Here is an 18,337-nt window from a genome sequence, read left to right on the forward strand (position 1 = left end):
GCCATCCAACCCCATCAGAACACCTCCGAAGCCGCGTCAGCAGAGGAAGCCGCACTCCCCTCGCCGAGATGCTGCCAGGCCAGGAATCGCTGCAAGAAGCAGCACAACTAGCCGTGATTAACATTGAAACCCCCATGCCCCGCCATGGAGGAGAAAAGAGAGGTAAGTCTATGTGTAGTCAAAAGAAAACAGGAGCGGCTTGGGGCAGGGGGACTTTTTAAAAGGGGAAGGGAGGGGTCTAGGTGAGGCAAGGGGCCTCATTGGTTAATAAGGAAGGCAAAGCAGGGATGGGAGGTAATGTTTGTTATCAAGAAACGTGAGAGGGCAGTTGCTGTTTTGATCAAGGATTTCACATCTGCTTATCACAGCACTGGCAACACCAGTCATTTGCCCTTAACTTTACATCCAAGTACAACCAGTAGGCATAGCCAGTTCTTTTTAGGTCAAACTATCTGGTTGCAAAAGTCCTACTGTTGGCTTACAGAGACCACCAGCCCAGCTTATCATTGTTTGGCTTTATTGCCACTCTTATTTTCTTGCTTCTTATTCAGTGGCTTTCCTTCTCCCAGCTTGTCCATCTTGTGGCTGTTCCTCACCTGGAGCATAGCGTCTTTACCATCTTTCTGTTTTTTTATTTATCTATACATCTCAGGTTGGTAAAGAAAAAAATGACGCCCAAGTCATTTCATAGGCACACGTATACACGGGGATGCATCTGCTTGCATACTTCATCACATATTCACTTACTGTCAAAATGATGCATAACATCACTTCTCTTCTCCTTCTGCTCTACTCCTTCTCCTCTCCCCAGTGGTCCACATTGCTCTCTCCAAGTTGTCATTTCCCTGCCTCCCCCTCTTTGTTGCAACCCCACCAGCCCTCTGTTTTGCTTCCCTCGACCCATTCCCTTGGTGTTGCTTTGGACTAAGTTGACTAGTTGTTCTGTTCTCATCAAGTTCATACCTGTGCAGATGCTATCATCTAAATCAAGTACCATACTTCAAACTGTTGGACTCTTGTCCAAGGGGACCATTGTCTTTTTGGTGTAATTAAATGTACTGATAATCATATAAGGTCGAACCTTCAAAAAAGTAACTATATTACAATGGACATGGGCCTTATCACTCTCATGGCCTTATTTAATTAAATCCGAATGTATTTGTTGTCATTTCTAGTACCTTTGTATTGCAGGAAGCTTTCTTAGCTCAAACAAAGGAGAAACACTAAAAATATGAATATATGTAATAAGATTTTTAACATGTTTTTGCAAGTGAGGCTGCATTTACTTTGTGTGGAGAAATATTTTGATGTGAGGCACTCCCTGACAACAAAAAGAGACACATCATATGAATTTATCAGACAAATATGATCACACTGGATGGCAGTTTTACCCTAGAAGTGGAACCTCTGAAACTGTCCGGTTAAAGTTTAGCCTTAAAAAAATCATACATTTATAAAGAACTAAAGTGAAGTGTTCACTGTTCTACGTACTAATGCCGTTATACATTACATGATGATGATGGTGGTTATGATTGAAACCAATTGCTTTTGCCAAGATTTGCTTTTATGGACATTATGGTCCTGATTACAACTTTGGTGGAGGGGGCTAATGCGTCCCAAATGTGACAGATATCCCGCCCACCGTATTACGAGTTCCATAGGATATAATTAACTTGTAATACGGCAGGTGGGATATCTGTCACATTTGGGACAGATTAACCCCCTCCACCAAAGTTGTAATCAGGCCCTATGTGCTTTTATTAAATCACACTCATCAAACCTGACACTAAAACAAATTTTCTTCACGCAGAATGGTGGCAGCGAGATCTCGAACAGAAGCAACGTGTGAAGTATAGCAGACAGTACACTGTTTTCTGTGATGGAAGAACTATAATCAACACTGTACCAGTAGGAAACTGTGTTGAGAATTATGGCGAGTAAGCAGACTATACCTGTTGTGTGATCCATTAGTCTTTACTCCTGTGTATTCCATGTTTAAACTCTGCATGCTCCTGTGAATGGAATTGTAAAGTTTAACCAGCACAGACTTTGACTGAATGATACCTGTCACTTTAACAAACTGAACGCAGCGGTGATTCAAAGCGCCATGGCCGTCATGAGCATGAAAGAGAGACACAAAAAGAAAAAGAAGTTTGCTCACAGTCCAAAGTATCCGCAATCGTGCAATTATCCATGTAAGAGGGGCAGTCTGCAAGGTGATAACATAAAAGCCCCAAGGTTGGGGAAAAAGCAAAGCATTTACCAATGATAACAAAGGATTTTTGAAAGGCAAGCCCAGGAATGAGTGAAAGTGATTGGCGTGTGGTGGGCGTGGTTAAAATCCGACAATACTTACAACAGGTCAAAACGCTTGCCCGCTTGACCTAAAAAATTGAAATATTCTCCTGCTTACTCTCCAAACACGGGGATATTTCACTTTCTTCATTTGTCTTTTTAAGACATTTCTGTTGTTGCTTTCTACCTAAAGCTGTAATTTCTATGAATGTAGTTATTAATTTTTAATAGTTAACAACACATTTATACTTGATTTCTGTTAGACCTGACAGTCTTAGGGTGGTAACCCCTAACTTTTTGCCTGCCTCCCTCCACTTTTTGGACACTGTTTTTGCTGGTTTTAGGACTCTGCGCACCTTACCACTGCGAACTAGTGCTAACATGCATATGCTCTCTCCCTTGAAACATGGTGACATTGGTTAATACCCAATTGGCTCATTTAATCTCATTGCAAGACCCCAGTAAAGTGCACTACAGGTGCCCAGGGCCTGTAGATTAAATGCTGCTAGTGGGCCTGCAGCACTGATTGTGCCACCCACATAAGTAGCCTCTTAACCATGCCTCAGGCCTGCCATTGCAAGGCCTGTGGAAGCAGTTTTACTGCCACTTCGACTTGGCACTTAAAAGTACTTGCCAAGCCTTAAACTCCTCTATTTTTTACATATAAGTCACCCCATTGGGCAGGGTGCTATGTAGATAAAAGGCAGGACATGTACCTGTGCAATTTAAATGTCCTGGTAGTGTAAAACGCCGAAATTCGTTTTTACACTACTGTGAGGCCTGCTCCTTTCATAGGCTAACATTAGGGATACCCCCATATCCTGTTTGAGTGGTAGATTCTGATCTGAAAGGAATAACAACGTCATATTTAGTATGGCCAGAATGGGAATACAATATCCTGCTGACTGGAGAAGTTGGATTTAATGTTACTACTTTAGAAATGCCACTTTTAGAAAGTGAGCATCTCTCTGTACTTAAATCCTTCTGTGCCTAACAATCCAAGTCTCGCTAGGTTTAGTTAACAGCTCCCTTGTGCATTCACTCAGACAACCCTAAACACAGGATGCTCAGTCACACTTGCATACATCTGCATATTGAATGGGTCATCCTGGGCTGGGAGGGTGGAGGGCCTGAAACTTACATGTCAAAGGACAGTAGCCTGCCCTCACACAAAGGACTGCCACACCCATCACTGGCACCCTGGCAGACAGGATGAAACTGAAAGGGGACCTTGTACACTTCTAAGCCACTCTTTGAAGACTCTCCCTCTTAAAGGGCACATTTGGATATTTAAGCAGGGTTTCCGACCCTACCAACTCAGACACTTCTGGGGAGGATACCACTGGTGAACAATCCCTGAACCAGAACCTGCAACCTGCCAAGAAGAACTGCCTGGCTGCCCAAAGGACTCACCTGGACTGCTTTTCTGAGAAGGACTGCTGCCTTGCTGTTGCCCTGCTGCCTTGCTGCTCTCTGGCTTTTCTGAGAAATGCTCTCCAAGGGCTAGGATAGAGCTTGCCTCCTGTTCCCTGAAGTCTCAGGACCAAAAAGATTTCATTCCTGCAAAATAACTCCTTTTGCGGCAAAAATCGACGCACAGCCTGAAAGAAACGACGCACAGCCTGAAAGAAACGACGCACAGCCTGCATCGCAATGAGAAAATCATTGCACGCCTGTAGGAAAGTACCATCTTTCTTGGCATGTACCCCCAGTTTTACCTGTATGTTAGTATGTTTATACCTGTCTCACTGGGATCCTGCTGGTCAGGACCCCTGTGCTCATAGTTTATGGCCTAATGTGTGTGTCTGTATAGTGCTTGGCTGTGTCACTGCGGCCTCGTTAATCAGAACCTCAGTGCTTATGCTCTCTCTGCTTTTAAAATTGTAACTAAAGGCTAGTGACTTCATTTACCAATTTCATTTGGCACACTGACCTCCCCCCCCTTATAAGTCCCTAGATATGGTACCTAGGTACCCAGGGCATTGGGGTTCCAGGAGATCCTTATGGGCTGCAGCATTTCTTTTGCCACCCATAAGGAGCTCAGACAAACCCTTTCACAGGACTGCCACTGCAGCCTGCGTGAAATAACAGCCATTTTCACTGCACTTAAGTAACTTATAAGTCACCTATATGTCTAACCTTCACTTGCTGAAGGTTAGGTGCAAAGTTACTAAGTGTGAGGGCACCCTTGCACTAGCAAAGGTGCCCCTACATAGTTCAGGGCCATTTCCCGGGACTTTGTGAGTGCGGGGACACCATTAACGCGTGCACTACATATAGGTCACTACCTCTCCTGGACTCCTCTCACAGTGACAAGCGTGCTCCTGGAAACACAGAGGCTGTACCCCATCGACACAGACTGTCCTGAGGTCCTGCTGAAGCAATTTGGAGGAGGTAAGACCTTGCCTTCCCTGAGAGCGACAGTACCCCTGTGCACAGCGTCTTCTTCACCTCCTGAGGCATCTGTGCACTATTTGCAAAATTCCTTTGTGCATAGCCTGGCCCAGGACCCCAGCACTCTAACCTGTGACGCTCAACTCGCTGAGTTGACTTCTGGAGGCGTGGGACCCTTCTTTGTACTGCTGCACCAACCGCATTTTGCATCTCCTTTGTCCCCATGTCCTGGGTCTCCCGTGGGTGCTGTCTGGCATCCAGAAGGCTCTCTAAAGTGCTGAGAGCCCCCTCTTCCTCCTCACACAGAGTTGAGGCCCCCAGGTCCCTCCTGAGTCCAGCCAGCGCCATTTTGACGCAAAACACAACTTTGTCGTAATCAAGGCTTGTTGGCAACTTCCAACATGAAATCACATCTGCATCCATCTTCACATCGTGGGACATCCCTTACATCATGTAGGAACCCACTGGCGTGTTCCTAGGGTGCATTTCTGCAGTCTTCATCCAACCGGGGACTCTTCTTTTGCACCCTCTTCTGGGTTGGCAGGGGCTCCTGCCCTTCTTGGAATCTCTTTCGACTTCTGGACTTGGTCCCTTTCTTTTGCAGGTCTTCAGGTCCAGGACTCCAGCAGTTGTTGTTTGCAGACTTGGTTGGTTATTGCAATAATTCTAATCATGAGGTGTAGTGTGTCGTAAGGAAACTTTACTCCTGCTTTTCTGGGCTCTGCGTTGTGGTGATTTACTTACCTTTACTGTATTCTTACTCTCCCAGCGATTCTGCACACACTACACTTGTCTAGGGGGGAATTTGTGATATGCATTCCATTTTCTTAGTATATGGTTTGTGTTGCCCCTATACTTATTGTCTCCTATTGCATTCTATAGCATTTCCTATTGTTTGCACTATCCTATGTCTAATTACTTACCTTATTTTGGTGTCTAGTGTATATATTGTGTTTAATACTTACCTCCAGAAGGGGTATTGTCTTTAAGATATTTTTGGTACTGTGTCACCCAAATAAATACCTTTATTTTTGGTAACACTGAGTATTGTCTTTACTTGTGTATAAGTACTGTGTAACTATAAGTGGCATTGCTTGAGCTTTGCATGTCTCCTAGTTCAGCCTAAGCTGCTCTGCTATAGCTACCTCTATCAGCCTAAGCTGCTAGAACACTACTACTAATAAGGGATACCTAGACCTGGTATAAGGTGTAAGTACCCAAGGTACCCACTACAAACCAGGCCAGCCTCCTACATTGGTAGTGCAGCGGTGGGATAAGTATTTGCAATAGCTTTACCACTTTGTTACTGGTGCTTTTCGCAAGAAAAGCTTTCTCCAATACTTAGAGCATATATAATATATACCTAGAAGTAATTTTCTAACTATTCTAAAAAGTCTTTAAACTTTGCAAACATTTTTACAAAGTTCTGAAAAGTTTTCTTTTTTTCTCTAAAAGGTTAGCTCTGTTATTCCACTAACTTTTTACTCACTTTCCTAAACTTTGTTTCTCTTTCAATATGTCTTCTGTAGAAGCTACCCCTAGAGTTGTGAAAACAACATATGAGAATCTTAACTTTAAACGTTTGAGGGGTCTCTGCATTGAAAGAAGTTAAGGAATTGGGAAGAACTCCAATAAGGAGTTCCTCTTAAATCTTCTCCTCCAAGATGACCAGGGACTCAGCACTGGCCCAGATCAGACAGGGGAAGAGGTAGGGGATGATTCCAACCAGGAAGGCTCAGAGGAGCAAACTGACAATCCTGGGGAAGGTCCTTCCACAGATCTATGTTAACAAGCCCCTTAGTGCAACTGGTATTGGGAAGGGTTCACATACTAGTAGGACTCCCTTCACCCCTAGAGGCCAGGTCACTATAGTGGCCCCTGTTAGAGATAGATCTACCTCTGCACATTCCCATGTTACCTCTGTTTCAGAGGCATCCCACACATCTAACCCTGAGGACCAGTCCCTAGATAGGGAACTTAGAAAGCTGAGGCCAGACTGAAGCTAATGCAGCAACAGTTGGCCTTAGAGAGGGAAAACCTGGCTGTGCAAAAGGAAAGACAGGGGTTGGGGCTAGTTCCCCATGGTGGGAGCAGCAGTTTCAGCAATTCAAATGTTAGGGAACCTTTATTTGACTCTAGAATCTACACAAAGGTGTCCCTCCTTACAAGGATGGTGATGACATCTACAAGTGGTTTGCTGCACTTGAGAGGGCCTGTAAAGTTCAGAGGGTCCCTCATGTACAGTGGGCTGCTATTCTGTGGTTATCCTTCTCTGGTAAGGGGAGAGACAGACAGAGGATGATGCAGATAACTGCCAAATTCTTAAAAGTGCACTCTTAGATGGTCTGGGCTTAACCTCTGAACAGTACAGACTTACGTTCGGAGAGACCAGAAAGGAGTCATCATGTCGAAGCCAAGTCGGAGTATTTCAGATCCAGACAATTCAGGAAACAAACCAAGACCAGCTCTTCCTTAGATAACTTTTAATAAGAACTAATAAGACATAACAAGAAATACATGTACATGGAGACTGAGCAGCCTAAATCCAGCTCGAACAGTCTGCACAAAGAAGTAATGCATGATCTTTTACAGCATTAAAGCGCAGACACATTAACACATTTCATTGGTTCTTGATATTGACGTATGATTAATTTCACAGCATTTCTGATGGATCAGGTTACATACACCACCGGCTCTTGCTAAAAAGATGTCTAAAGCAAGTCTGTTCTGTATTACAGCAGCTCTTAAGTCTGTAAGTTCTTCAGTAATGTTACCTAGGGCTGCTGCTGTAGAACTTGCTGATGTTTCCACCAATTCTGCCAATTTGTGTATTTGATATTCTTAATGCGCTATTCCTAATGGCATTACAAATATTCCTTCCACTGCTATGAACCTATCCAACCAAGTAGGTGTCCTTCTTCATACCCTTCTCGGTGCCCCTTGTGTTGCATTGGTCATATTGGTTATATGCAACATTCGGGGTAGGACGAACGCCAGGTAGCAGGAGCCCTGCCACCCTGCAGGCAGTCTAAAATATGCAGATGTCCCGCATACTATGTATATTCCCCTTGGAGCTGAGAGACCTATAGACAAACCTTCTGGACCCTTCCGTATGTTATCCAAATCAGAGTATGTGGAGCAGGTGCTATCTCCTACCTTTATGCTGCTATTATTATGGTCGGGGAGGTGTATGTTAGGGCCTTTCATTACTGGTGTAACCATTCGACACACCTTATCATAAAATGTGTTTGGCCTTGGGATGCTGCCTTTGAGGTATCGAAAACATCATGACCCCTTTTTCTCCTTATGTTTAGAAAGGGATATTTGTGATATATCTATGTTCTTCTCCCCCTGTGCATAACCCTTATCTCTTCCTATATTGAATGCTTCCAGCAGCTCTGTTTCCCCTTTTTCCGGTACTAGTTGTCCACACACACCTATCCTACCTCCTCCTTTACTTTCTCTTCCCCCCTACTGTTTCCCTGCTTTAATCTCCCTTTTCCAACCTTCCTCTTCCTTTTAGGTGGCCTTCTCTTTATAGTCCCATTCACTTCCTTTGCAAACATGCTGTTTAGTATGTGACATGAAATATACTGGGGAAGAGTAATCTGAGCGTAATCTGTCCTTCCCTGGGCGGAGGTGGGTAAATGTGTACAAATATAGCAATCCGACACATTTGCCAATTCCTTATAAAATTTTACCATTTCCCCAAATGCATTATCCTTGTAATTGTTCCCATCTTCCTCCCATTTGGTATATTTTATCCACTGTGTCCTGTTCCCCACCCTTTCTACCACACTAGAGTTCTCCCCTTGTTCTTGTTTCACAGCAATGGTAATCCCTATTTCATTTACACTGTTATTGATATACTGTTCTTGGTCCAGATATGGGATTCGTATTTCTTCTTGATATATAATAATCAATATGGTGATAATAATTGCTGGAACCGGGGTACATATGGCAGTTAGTACCATAGGCCACTTTTCTCCTCTCTTCTTTTTCTAGCCATTGTAATACTCCAGGTGTCACAAATTGCACTGTTTAGTCCTAGTCTGTTCTTCTGTTATTCTCTGTATCTTCTTGTTGGCACGTCACAGAGCGATGTCAGAGGTTATTAGCATTTGAAACCACTTGCGTGACATATGTAGATATTCAGGTAAGGCCCACTTGCACCCATCCCTCTCCTGAGGTGTGCAGCACGAGCAGTAAATGAAGAACTCCTTGATGGACCCGCTTGCGTCTCCTGACTCCTGTAGGAGCACAGCACGAGCAGTCCCTAGTAGTCTCACCGCAGGACCTGCTTGCACCGCCTGACTCCTGTATGAGTGCAGCACAAGCAGCCCTGTCAGTGTTGTCTGGTGTTGCTTGTTGATCGAAGGTTGTACCCCTGCGGTGCAGGTGTGATCTTTATGGGTACCGCAGGTGGTGGCTGGATGGCCTCCGGTCCAATTGCTCTCTTGGTGTGTGAGCTGTGGATCCAATATTTGAGACCCTCACACTTGACCACTGTGGCTGTTGTCAGTAGGACTTGGTAAGGCCCTTTCCACTGTGGTTGAAGGCAATGGTGTCTAGTGTGGGCTTTGACCAAACTCAGTTGCCAGGCAGTAGTCCGTGTTCTGATGGCGTTCCTCCTTCTGGCAAGGCCTGCAGTATCTGGCGGTGAAGACAGCGTAACGTTTCTATTATCTTCCAGCAATATTGTAACAAAAGATCATCTGTTATTGCCAATGGGGCAACTGACACTTGGCCTGGAATGTTCATGGGGCACCCAAATAGCACCTCATGGGGACTTAATTTTGTGACTCTATCAGGGGTACTTCTCATAGCAAGGAGCGCTAATGGTAATGCATCAATCCAAGATAGTTCAGTCACCGCGCATATCTTCCCTATTCTGGTTTTCAACACCCCATTTTTTCTCTCTACTGCCCCTGCTGCAGGTGGATGGTATGCGCAATGCAACTTTTGTGTTATTCCCAGCCCTTTGCAAAGGCCCTGAATAACATGCGAAATGAATCCTGGTCCATTGTCAGAACTTAAAAGAATCGGTACCCCAAAACGTGGTATTAACTCTTTTAAAAGGCACTTAGCCACAGTTTGTGCATCACAGTTCCTGGTGGGGTATGCCTCAGTCCATTTGCTGAACATACAAACTATTACCAAAACATATTTTAGCTTGTATACTGGGGGCATCTCAATGAAGTCCATTTGGAGGCTTTCAAAGGGTCCATGTGGCGGTGGGAAATGGCCTGAAGCAGTTGGTGTATCTTTTCCCGTGTTGTACTGTGCACAAGCAGTGCATCTCTTACATAAATGTTCTGCATTTTGCCGAAATTTGGTATTAAACCAACATTCTGAAAACAGGCGTATCATTCTATCCCTACCCACATGTGAGGGGCCATGGAAAAGGTGTGCCATAGAGGACAGTAACGTGGATGGTAGACATATTTTACTGTTGGGGCCCACCCACACACCCTCCCCATCTGTCTTGCAACCCCCCCTTTCCCAATCTGTTAGTTCTGACCCATCAGCCTGCTGTTGAACACATTTTGGATCAAAATATGTACTTTCCTCCTTAGCTATTGTGGTGGGTTTAACCTGGACCGTTACATACTCAGGCTAGTCCTCGTGCCTCATTGTCAACAAAAGCATTTCCCATAGAGACATAGGGGGTCATTCTGACCCTGGCGGTCCGAGACCACCAGGGAAAAAATGACCAAAGCACAGCCAACAGGCTGGCGGTGCTTTTTTCCCTATTCTGACCGCGGCGGTACCGCCGCGGTTGCACCGCCGGGGCCGGCGGTTTCCCGCTGTTTATGCCCCGGCGGGGATAATCCGCCAGGGCTGCCCTGGGGATTATGACCTCCTTACCACCAGCCTGTTTCTGGCTGTTTGCACCGCCAGGAAGAGGCTGGCGGTAAGGGGTGTCCTGGGGCCCCCTAACAGGGCCCCGGCCAGCTTTTCACTGTCTGCGTAGCAGACAGTGAAAGCGCGACGGGTGCAACTGCACCCGTCGCACGGCCGCATCACCGCCGCTCCATTAGGAGCCGGCTCCTGTGTTGCGGCCTCATTCCCGCTGGGCCGGCGGGAATGTCGGAATGGGGTCCGCGTGAGTGCGGCCGCATGGCGGTTTCCGCCTGGCTGGCGGCAAGGTCGGAATGACCCCCATAGTCTTTAGCAGAAGTGTGGGCTGCACATTTTACAATTGCAACTTTTCTGGGCAGTAGTAGAGCTTGCAACAAGGCAACAATCAATGAAGCATGTTGTATGTGTTGGCCTGCTGAAGTGAGAAATCTCCTCATCGCCCATAGTTGACCGAACTCATGAGTGACCCCAAAAGCATATTGGCTGTCTGTGTAAATGTTCGTTGTCTTTTCTGCTGCCAATTTGCATGCTCTGATTAGTGCTACTAATTCTGCTGCCTGGGCACTTTTAATCTTTGGTAGCCTTCCTCCTTCAAGTAGTCTTTTGGCCGTCCCCACAGCATTGGCTGCTTGTAGCATCCCAGTGTGGTCCCTAATGCATGAACCATCCACAAACAAATCACCCTCGGCCTCAGGGAAAGGGGTGTCTCTGAGATCTGGCCTCACCTTGGTGTGTGTGTTGACTGCCATAATACAATCGTGGAAAGAATTATCTATGGTGGGATCATCGTGATCCATTTCGGTAGGCAACAGGCAGGAGGGATTCAATGTTGTGCATCTCTTTATCCTTATATGTGGTGCCAATAGTGTCAACTCATAGCGTGAGAGGCGAGCATTTGTCAGGTGCTGGGCCTTAGTGGTAGTTAGTAATGTGTCAATTGCGTGTTGGACATGTAACACCAAAGTATGAGCCAGGACAATGTTTTCTGATTGTTCCACTGCTAAGGCGGCCGCTGCTACCGCCCTGAGACACGGGGGAAGACCTGCTGCTACTGGATCCAGGGTGGCCAAATAGTAAGCCACTGGGCGGTAGAAGGTGCCGTGTTTTTGTGCCCAAACCCCTAGGGATCAACCACCCTTTTCATGGCAAAATAAGTGGAAATCTTTGTGTAATCTGGGAGGCCTAATGCTGGTGCCGCGCACAATGCAAACTTTAATTTCTGAAAAGCCTCTTCAGTTTTCTGACCATGGTACTTTGTCTGGCACATCCTTGTGTGTTAAATTTAAAAGTGGTCGTGCAATCAGGGAGAAATTCGGTATCCAATGCCTGCAGTAACCTGCCACCCCAAGGAAAGCCCTCACCTCCTTCTGTGTTTGTGGCCTGGGGTGCTGAGTTATTGTTGTTATCCTATCTGGTAGCAATCTCCTAGACTCTAGTTACAGTTCGTGCCCTAGGTACCTCACCTTTGATTGGCAAAACTGTAACTTCTTTGTGGAGACCTTATGTCCTTTTATGGCAAGGTGACAGAGTAGAACCACGGTGTCCTGGATACACACTTCCCGTGATGGTGAGGCTAGCAACAAATCATCAATATATTGTATCAAAGTTGATCCTCCTGCAAAGTGCAATGATGCCAAGTCTGCTCTTAAAGCGTCCGAGAATAATGTTGGGCTGTCTACAAACCCTTGTGGGAGACAAGTATATGTTAGCTTTCTATTTTTTAACGTAAAACAGAATAGACCCTGAGATTCCCTATGAAGAGGCACTGAAAAAAATGTATTACTGAGATCCAGGACTGTGAAGTGCGTAGCTGTACTGGGAATGTTTGATATGATGGTGGCCGGGTTGGGAACCACAGGGAATGATGGTATAACTGCCTTGTTCAGTTCCCTAAGATCTTGAGTAAATCGGTATACCGGGGACCCATCTGGCCCTTTCGTTGCCTTTTTCACGGGGAGAATAGGAGTGTTGCAGGGGCTGTGTCGTACCTCCCGCAGTATTCCCTTCTTTAGAAGCTCTTTTATTACTTTAGCTATCCCCTCCTCTCCCTCTTTGGCTATTTTGTATTGTGGCACCTGTGGTAGACGGGTTCCAGGGCGCAGTGTCACTCGCACAGGGGAACAATCTAATATTCTTCACACATCATTTGGCCCCCTTGCCCACACTTCACTGGGGACCGAGTCTTGTAACTCTTGTGGGAGACTTTGCTGTTGTCCCTTGCCTCCGGAGTCACATCTCATGAAAGCTTGCAATGCTATTCCATTCTCCTTGCTCTCCAGGAAGATCCCTTCAGGTGAGCAACTGATGGTGCACTATAATTTACATAGGAGATCCCTTCCTAGCAAATTTACTGGACAGTGTCTCCCAAAAATGAATTGGTGATTTACAGTAATAGGTCCTTCTTTGAATTTTAATGGTTGTGTTAAGTATTCATTCATAGGTTGTCCTGTCAAACCTACGGCTGTTATTTGAATTGCTGATAATGGTGCGTTGGGTACATCAGAGGCCTTTAGCATTGACCTAGTGGCCCCAGTGTCAACTAAGAAGGGCACAGTTCTGCTTAGCACTGTTCCATCTACATATGGACCTTCTTGATCAACCGACAGTACTGGGCCTGTGAAATGCGTCACCACAGGAGGTGGATATGGAAACCCATGCCCCCCCTGAGGTGCCTGTGGTATGTCTTGATATGTACCCCAACCCGCACAAGCTGGGTCATTTACAGTGGCTGCATCATATGCATTGTTAGTATAAGGTGGGGGTAGTAACTGTTGTTTCCCGTGTTGTATACTGCCCTGTTGTTGTCTCTGCTGACCTCTGCCTCTTTGTCCCCTGGCTAAAAGGGGGCAATCTGCCTTCCAGTGTCCCTATTGGTTACAGTGGAAACAGGTGGTACCTGGCAGGGGCGTGAAAGGTAACCGTTCACCCTCTCCCCTGCCCCTTCCCCTACCCCTGCTTTGATTATTGTTGTAAAACCGTTATTGTGCCACCATTAGTTTTACCATATCCTTTTTCAATTTCTCATCGTCTGCCTTTTGGATATTTGTTTGATAGTCTGCGCAATACCTTGCTGCTGCTAACACTTTGTCAATGGGTTCTTGTTGCCAGCACACAAAAGACGTTTGTAAATGAGTTTGTATAGGCTGCTGCAATCCATATACAAAGTTGGTCACAAACGCAGGCATCGCCTCAACCAGTGGGTTCTTCATTCCACTACTCTGCTGGTAGACCTGTAGAAGGCAGTCATAGTAACTTGTCACACTTTCATTCTTCTCCTGTTTTTTATGTATTATTTTAGACCAATCAACCTTTTCCTCTGGTACTTTTTCTCGTATGTATTTTATCACCTTGTCTATTGCTGCCTCTACCTCGTGTCTTGGTGCCCCCCCTTTTCCCCTCACTGGTTCCTCTGCTGGCCATCCTACCACCTTCTTGCAATCCTCCCATAAATCTTGTGGTATTATTATACTGAATAATATGTTCAAATCCTTCCAGAGCATTTTTCCCATGGCCACTATTCTATTCAATTCTGTGTACCATTTGTGTGGCTCATCACGTAATTTTGGTAAGTCTTTGGTGAAGGAAAACAGGTCAGCTCTGTGCAAAGGTACATAGACATATGTTGTGGTATGGCCATCCTCTCCTAAGGAGGACGAATGTACTTCTCTCAGAGGCATCATCTTTGTCTGTACCTGTTCTGTCCCTTCCTTGTTTTTCTCTAGGCTCTGCAGGACCTGAGCTGCTTTTAACCCTTCTTTCAATTCCTTCCATTTCTGTAATTTTAATATACCGTATTCCAGTTTTTCAGACAATTTATCGTTACCCCAGGATGGCACATCTGCAATGTGAAACTCATTTGAGAAGTGTCCCAACTGTATTCTGTTGGCAGGGGACTCGTGCTGTTGGTGTAGTGTGCATATATCTGGTGTATCTCAGGGCCTAGGGCCATCAGTTCTGATCGCGCCATGGCCAGTAGTTCCTCTCTGTATTCCCTATTATCTCTTTCTACCTCCGCAAATGTCTGTCTTCTATCAATGAGATCTGTGAGTATGGCACTACAATTCTTTCTGTCTGATTTCAGGAACTTAGGCCCTCATTCCAACCCTGGCGGTCTCTGACCGCCATGACGGAGGGCAGCGGAAGCACCGCCAACAGGCTGGCGGTGCTTCCAGGGCTATTCTGACCGCGGCGGTAAAGCCGCGGTCAGAAAAGGGGAACCGGCGGTTTCCCGCCGGTTTCCCGCCGGTTTTCCCCTGGCCCAGGGAATCCTCCATGGCGGATTCCGACCCCCTTCCCGCCAGCCTGCTACTGGCGGTTTTCACAGCCAGAACCAGGATGGCGGGAACGGGTGTCGTGGGGCCCCTGGGGGCCCCTGCACTGCCCATGCCACTGGCATGGGCAGTGCAGGGGCCCCCTAACAGGGCCCCATACAGATTTTCACTGACTGTTTTGCAGACAGTGAAAATCGCGACGGGTGCCACTGCACCCGTCGCACCCCTGCAACTCCACCGGCTCCATTCGGAGCCGGCTTCCTCGTTGCAGGGGCTTTCCCGCTGGGCCGGCGGGCGGCCTTTTGACGGTCGCCCGCCGGCCCAGCGGGAAAGTCAGAATGGCCGCCGCGGTCTCCTGACTGCGGAGCTGCCATTCGGTGGTAACCGCATGGCGGGCGGCGGGCGGCGACCGCTGCCCGCCGCGGTCAGAATGACCGCCTTAGTCTTTCTTAGTGTGCTGGGGGAAGCACTCAGTGTACCGTATGGTGAATTTCCCTTCGCCTGTGCCCCTGTGAGGCTGTTTCTCCTTTCAAATAGACTTCCGTCTAAAAACCTTGACATAATATCAATGTTATGCTTCGTGTGGTGTGTGAAAACACATATCTCCCATATTATCTCATGCAATCCCTTTGTCCCTACACTACTGTCCCTGGACGCATCTTGGAACTGCTGTTTCCAATGTGTATTCAACAATTTTGGTCCATTTCCTTTCTTTGTAGCCTGCGCCAACAAACTGTCACTAAGTGCTCAATGTCCGGGAGGTGTATGTTAGGGATTGCAATGATGCCAAACAGTAAAACAGAATAGACCCCTAAATGGTACACATTTACCCACCTCCGCCCAGGGAAGGACAGATTACGCTCAGATTCCTCTTCCCCAGTATGTCTTCAATGAGTGCATCCTCGGTCTCTTCCTTCGTTGTTCCCTGCATACTGTGTTCCTGTGATGGTGCACCTACCACAGGAAGACATGGGAATGTTCCTACCACATCGAGCATTTTATCCCTCCGCTCCTCCCTTTCGTCATTCCTCTGTCTTTCAGAATAAAATCCATCTTTCAGCACGACCAATTCCTTGCACAATTTAGCTTTGATATAATTTGACGTTCTGAGTTCCCATAGGCAAAAGTCCCAGGAATAGAAAGAGTCCCATTCGAGGTTACGTATCTTACGTCCCTTTAGAATCAGCATTTGTCTCAAGTATGACAACTTGTTCATGTCATATGTGGCATTACTTGGAAACTGGAAGTCGGGTCGCCTGGCCGTCAGTCTATGCCATTTGTCAAGAAACATTAATGCATGTAGTCTTTGCTTAACGGCTACTTGGTAGGCAGGGCTATCCCTAGGGGGTGTGGTTTGGTGTGTGTTCAGATGTTCCTTGCTAAAGTGGTTCCCCATAGCTAAATAAAAGGTCACCGCTTTCCCTTACCACTTCACGCAAACAGTTCGGTCACACCAGGAAACACCAGGGAGTCGGCTATCTTTGCCGCTCATATCAAATGACACGTGAGGAAACCCCGCACTCAAATCAGCACTGCCAACCGCATTTGTTATTAGTGAAGCGGAGAGCTTGTCTGCAATCACACAACAGTACACACATCCTTGTCCACCGCAAGCATGCACAAGTTGGAATGAAAACAGTGCCAAGGTGCTGGTGACAGCGTACACCGGCGTCCTTTTAGCGAATAAAAGATGACAGAAAGGTCAAGAGATGAAGGCAAAGATCCCACACCCTTGCTTTCCTGCCCTGAAGCAGGGTGCGGCTGTATGGGATTAGAACCCGGACCAGGTCCGTGGCGGGTGACACACAGGTAATGCAACAATGGTGAACAGTGCACTCAATCACATATAGGACAATATGATAACAATATGACAAAAACAGGTACTTGCCCTAAGTGATGGTCATGCCTCCCAGCCTTTGTGCTGGTGTGTGGTGACAGAAGAGTGTGGTGCACAGGCAGACCCTGAGTTCTGGTAGAATAGCAGCTTAAGTCAGTCAGGTAATACACATGTCAGTACACCCCTCTTATTTTCTGTCAGTACGTACCCCACACTCCTACCTCACTGTATTCTCACTACTGTCCCAACACAGAAGTCATGCACACCGTCGATTTCTCCAACACCCTTTTCTTACTCCTCATCCATTCATCTCACTCTACTCTCCATGTAACCAGCAGGAGAGGAAAAAAAAAAATCAATATGACACCCCCATTGAGCACAACACTTCAACGCTATCAGAGCAGAAAAATATGTGAGAACACGGCACTGCCTGCCTGCTCCACTGGAGTGGACAACTACCACTCGATAATCTATAATCACTGGGCACCACCTGCCCTTCTTGCTGGGGTGGACAATCACCACCCCCTCCGGCCAGAGTATTCCTCCCCAGCCCCTGCGGCTGGGAAATGCCGCACCAACCCTTTCCGGTTGGAAGCTGTGGCCACACAATGCCTCCCGCTGTGTACCGAGACCATACCATCAACAGTCTCACACATGTAGCATTGCTGGATAAAGAGAAACCCTTGGGTAATATTTATAGCAACTACTGAACCATGAATTCGTTAGGCACTGAGAACAAAAGAGGGAAGAAAATGTTGCAATAAGGCAGAAACGATAATATTAACACAAACTCCAGCACGCAGTGTACAACTATAGGCCACCATCTGAATGTCTGAACGAGGTACTGTAGAGGAGCCTGGAATAATGGGGACAGGAACATCCGTATGCCAGCGTAAACAAAGAAAAAACATAACAAGAAAGAACAGCAGGCTAATAGGTATAGCATATATTACAATTATCCACAACTCCATTGAGAAATACAGACGTAAATCATCCCGCCACCTCCCCCCTTTACAAGCCAAACACCCTTTGCTAACAGAGGGAGAGAGAGAGAGAAAAAAAAATTAAAACAGAAACAGACGGGACCGAGGAAATGACAGATACTCACGACAGCACCAGCACCCTGCCCCGGAGGGGGCCCGACCAGCCCAAAACTCAATTGCCCCCCCCCCGCAGAGAGGCAGGAGACGTGCCGGCGAAACCGTAAATCCAACTGCAATCCTCCACCAGATGTCGAAGCGAAGTCAGAGTATTTCAGATCCAGACAATTCAGGAAACAAACCAAGACCAGCCGCTCTACCTTAGATAACTTTTAATAAGAACTAATAAGACATAATAAGAAATACATGTACATGGAGACTGAGCAGCCTAAATCCAGCTCGAACAGTCTGCACAAAGAAGTAATGCATGATCTTTTATAGCGTTAAACCGCAGACACATTAATACATTTAATTGGTTCTTGATATTGACGTATGATTAATTTTTTTCTATATAGCACACGTGATGCTCCATATAAGGGTTAGAATCATGGACAAGAAGCTTGCTCAATGTCCTCTGAATCAAATGTCTTGTGATACATCTATATGTGGAGAAAGACGAACCATAAGTGCATACGTTAGTACTTTTAGCAGTGAGGATTTCGAAAGCTAGCATGCGGTGGTGTCTTGTGATGGCCATC

General features: G+C 46.4%; 1 protein-coding gene across 1 annotated transcript in view; it reads left to right on the top strand.

The window, feature by feature from the left end:
• Window positions 1-18,337, top strand: part of LOC138259641 (acylamino-acid-releasing enzyme-like) — a 194,275-nt gene that overhangs the window by 61,767 nt on the left and 114,171 nt on the right. Inside the window, exon 3 of the mRNA XM_069207498.1 lies at window positions 1,811-1,937. Coding sequence (XP_069063599.1) covers window positions 1,811-1,937 — 127 coding nt within the window. The remainder of the gene's footprint in view (window positions 1-1,810; window positions 1,938-18,337) is intronic.

Source organism: Pleurodeles waltl, chromosome 9 (assembly GCF_031143425.1).
Source record: "Pleurodeles waltl isolate 20211129_DDA chromosome 9, aPleWal1.hap1.20221129, whole genome shotgun sequence".
In the NCBI taxonomy this organism is placed as follows: Eukaryota; Metazoa; Chordata; class Amphibia; order Caudata; family Salamandridae; genus Pleurodeles; species Pleurodeles waltl.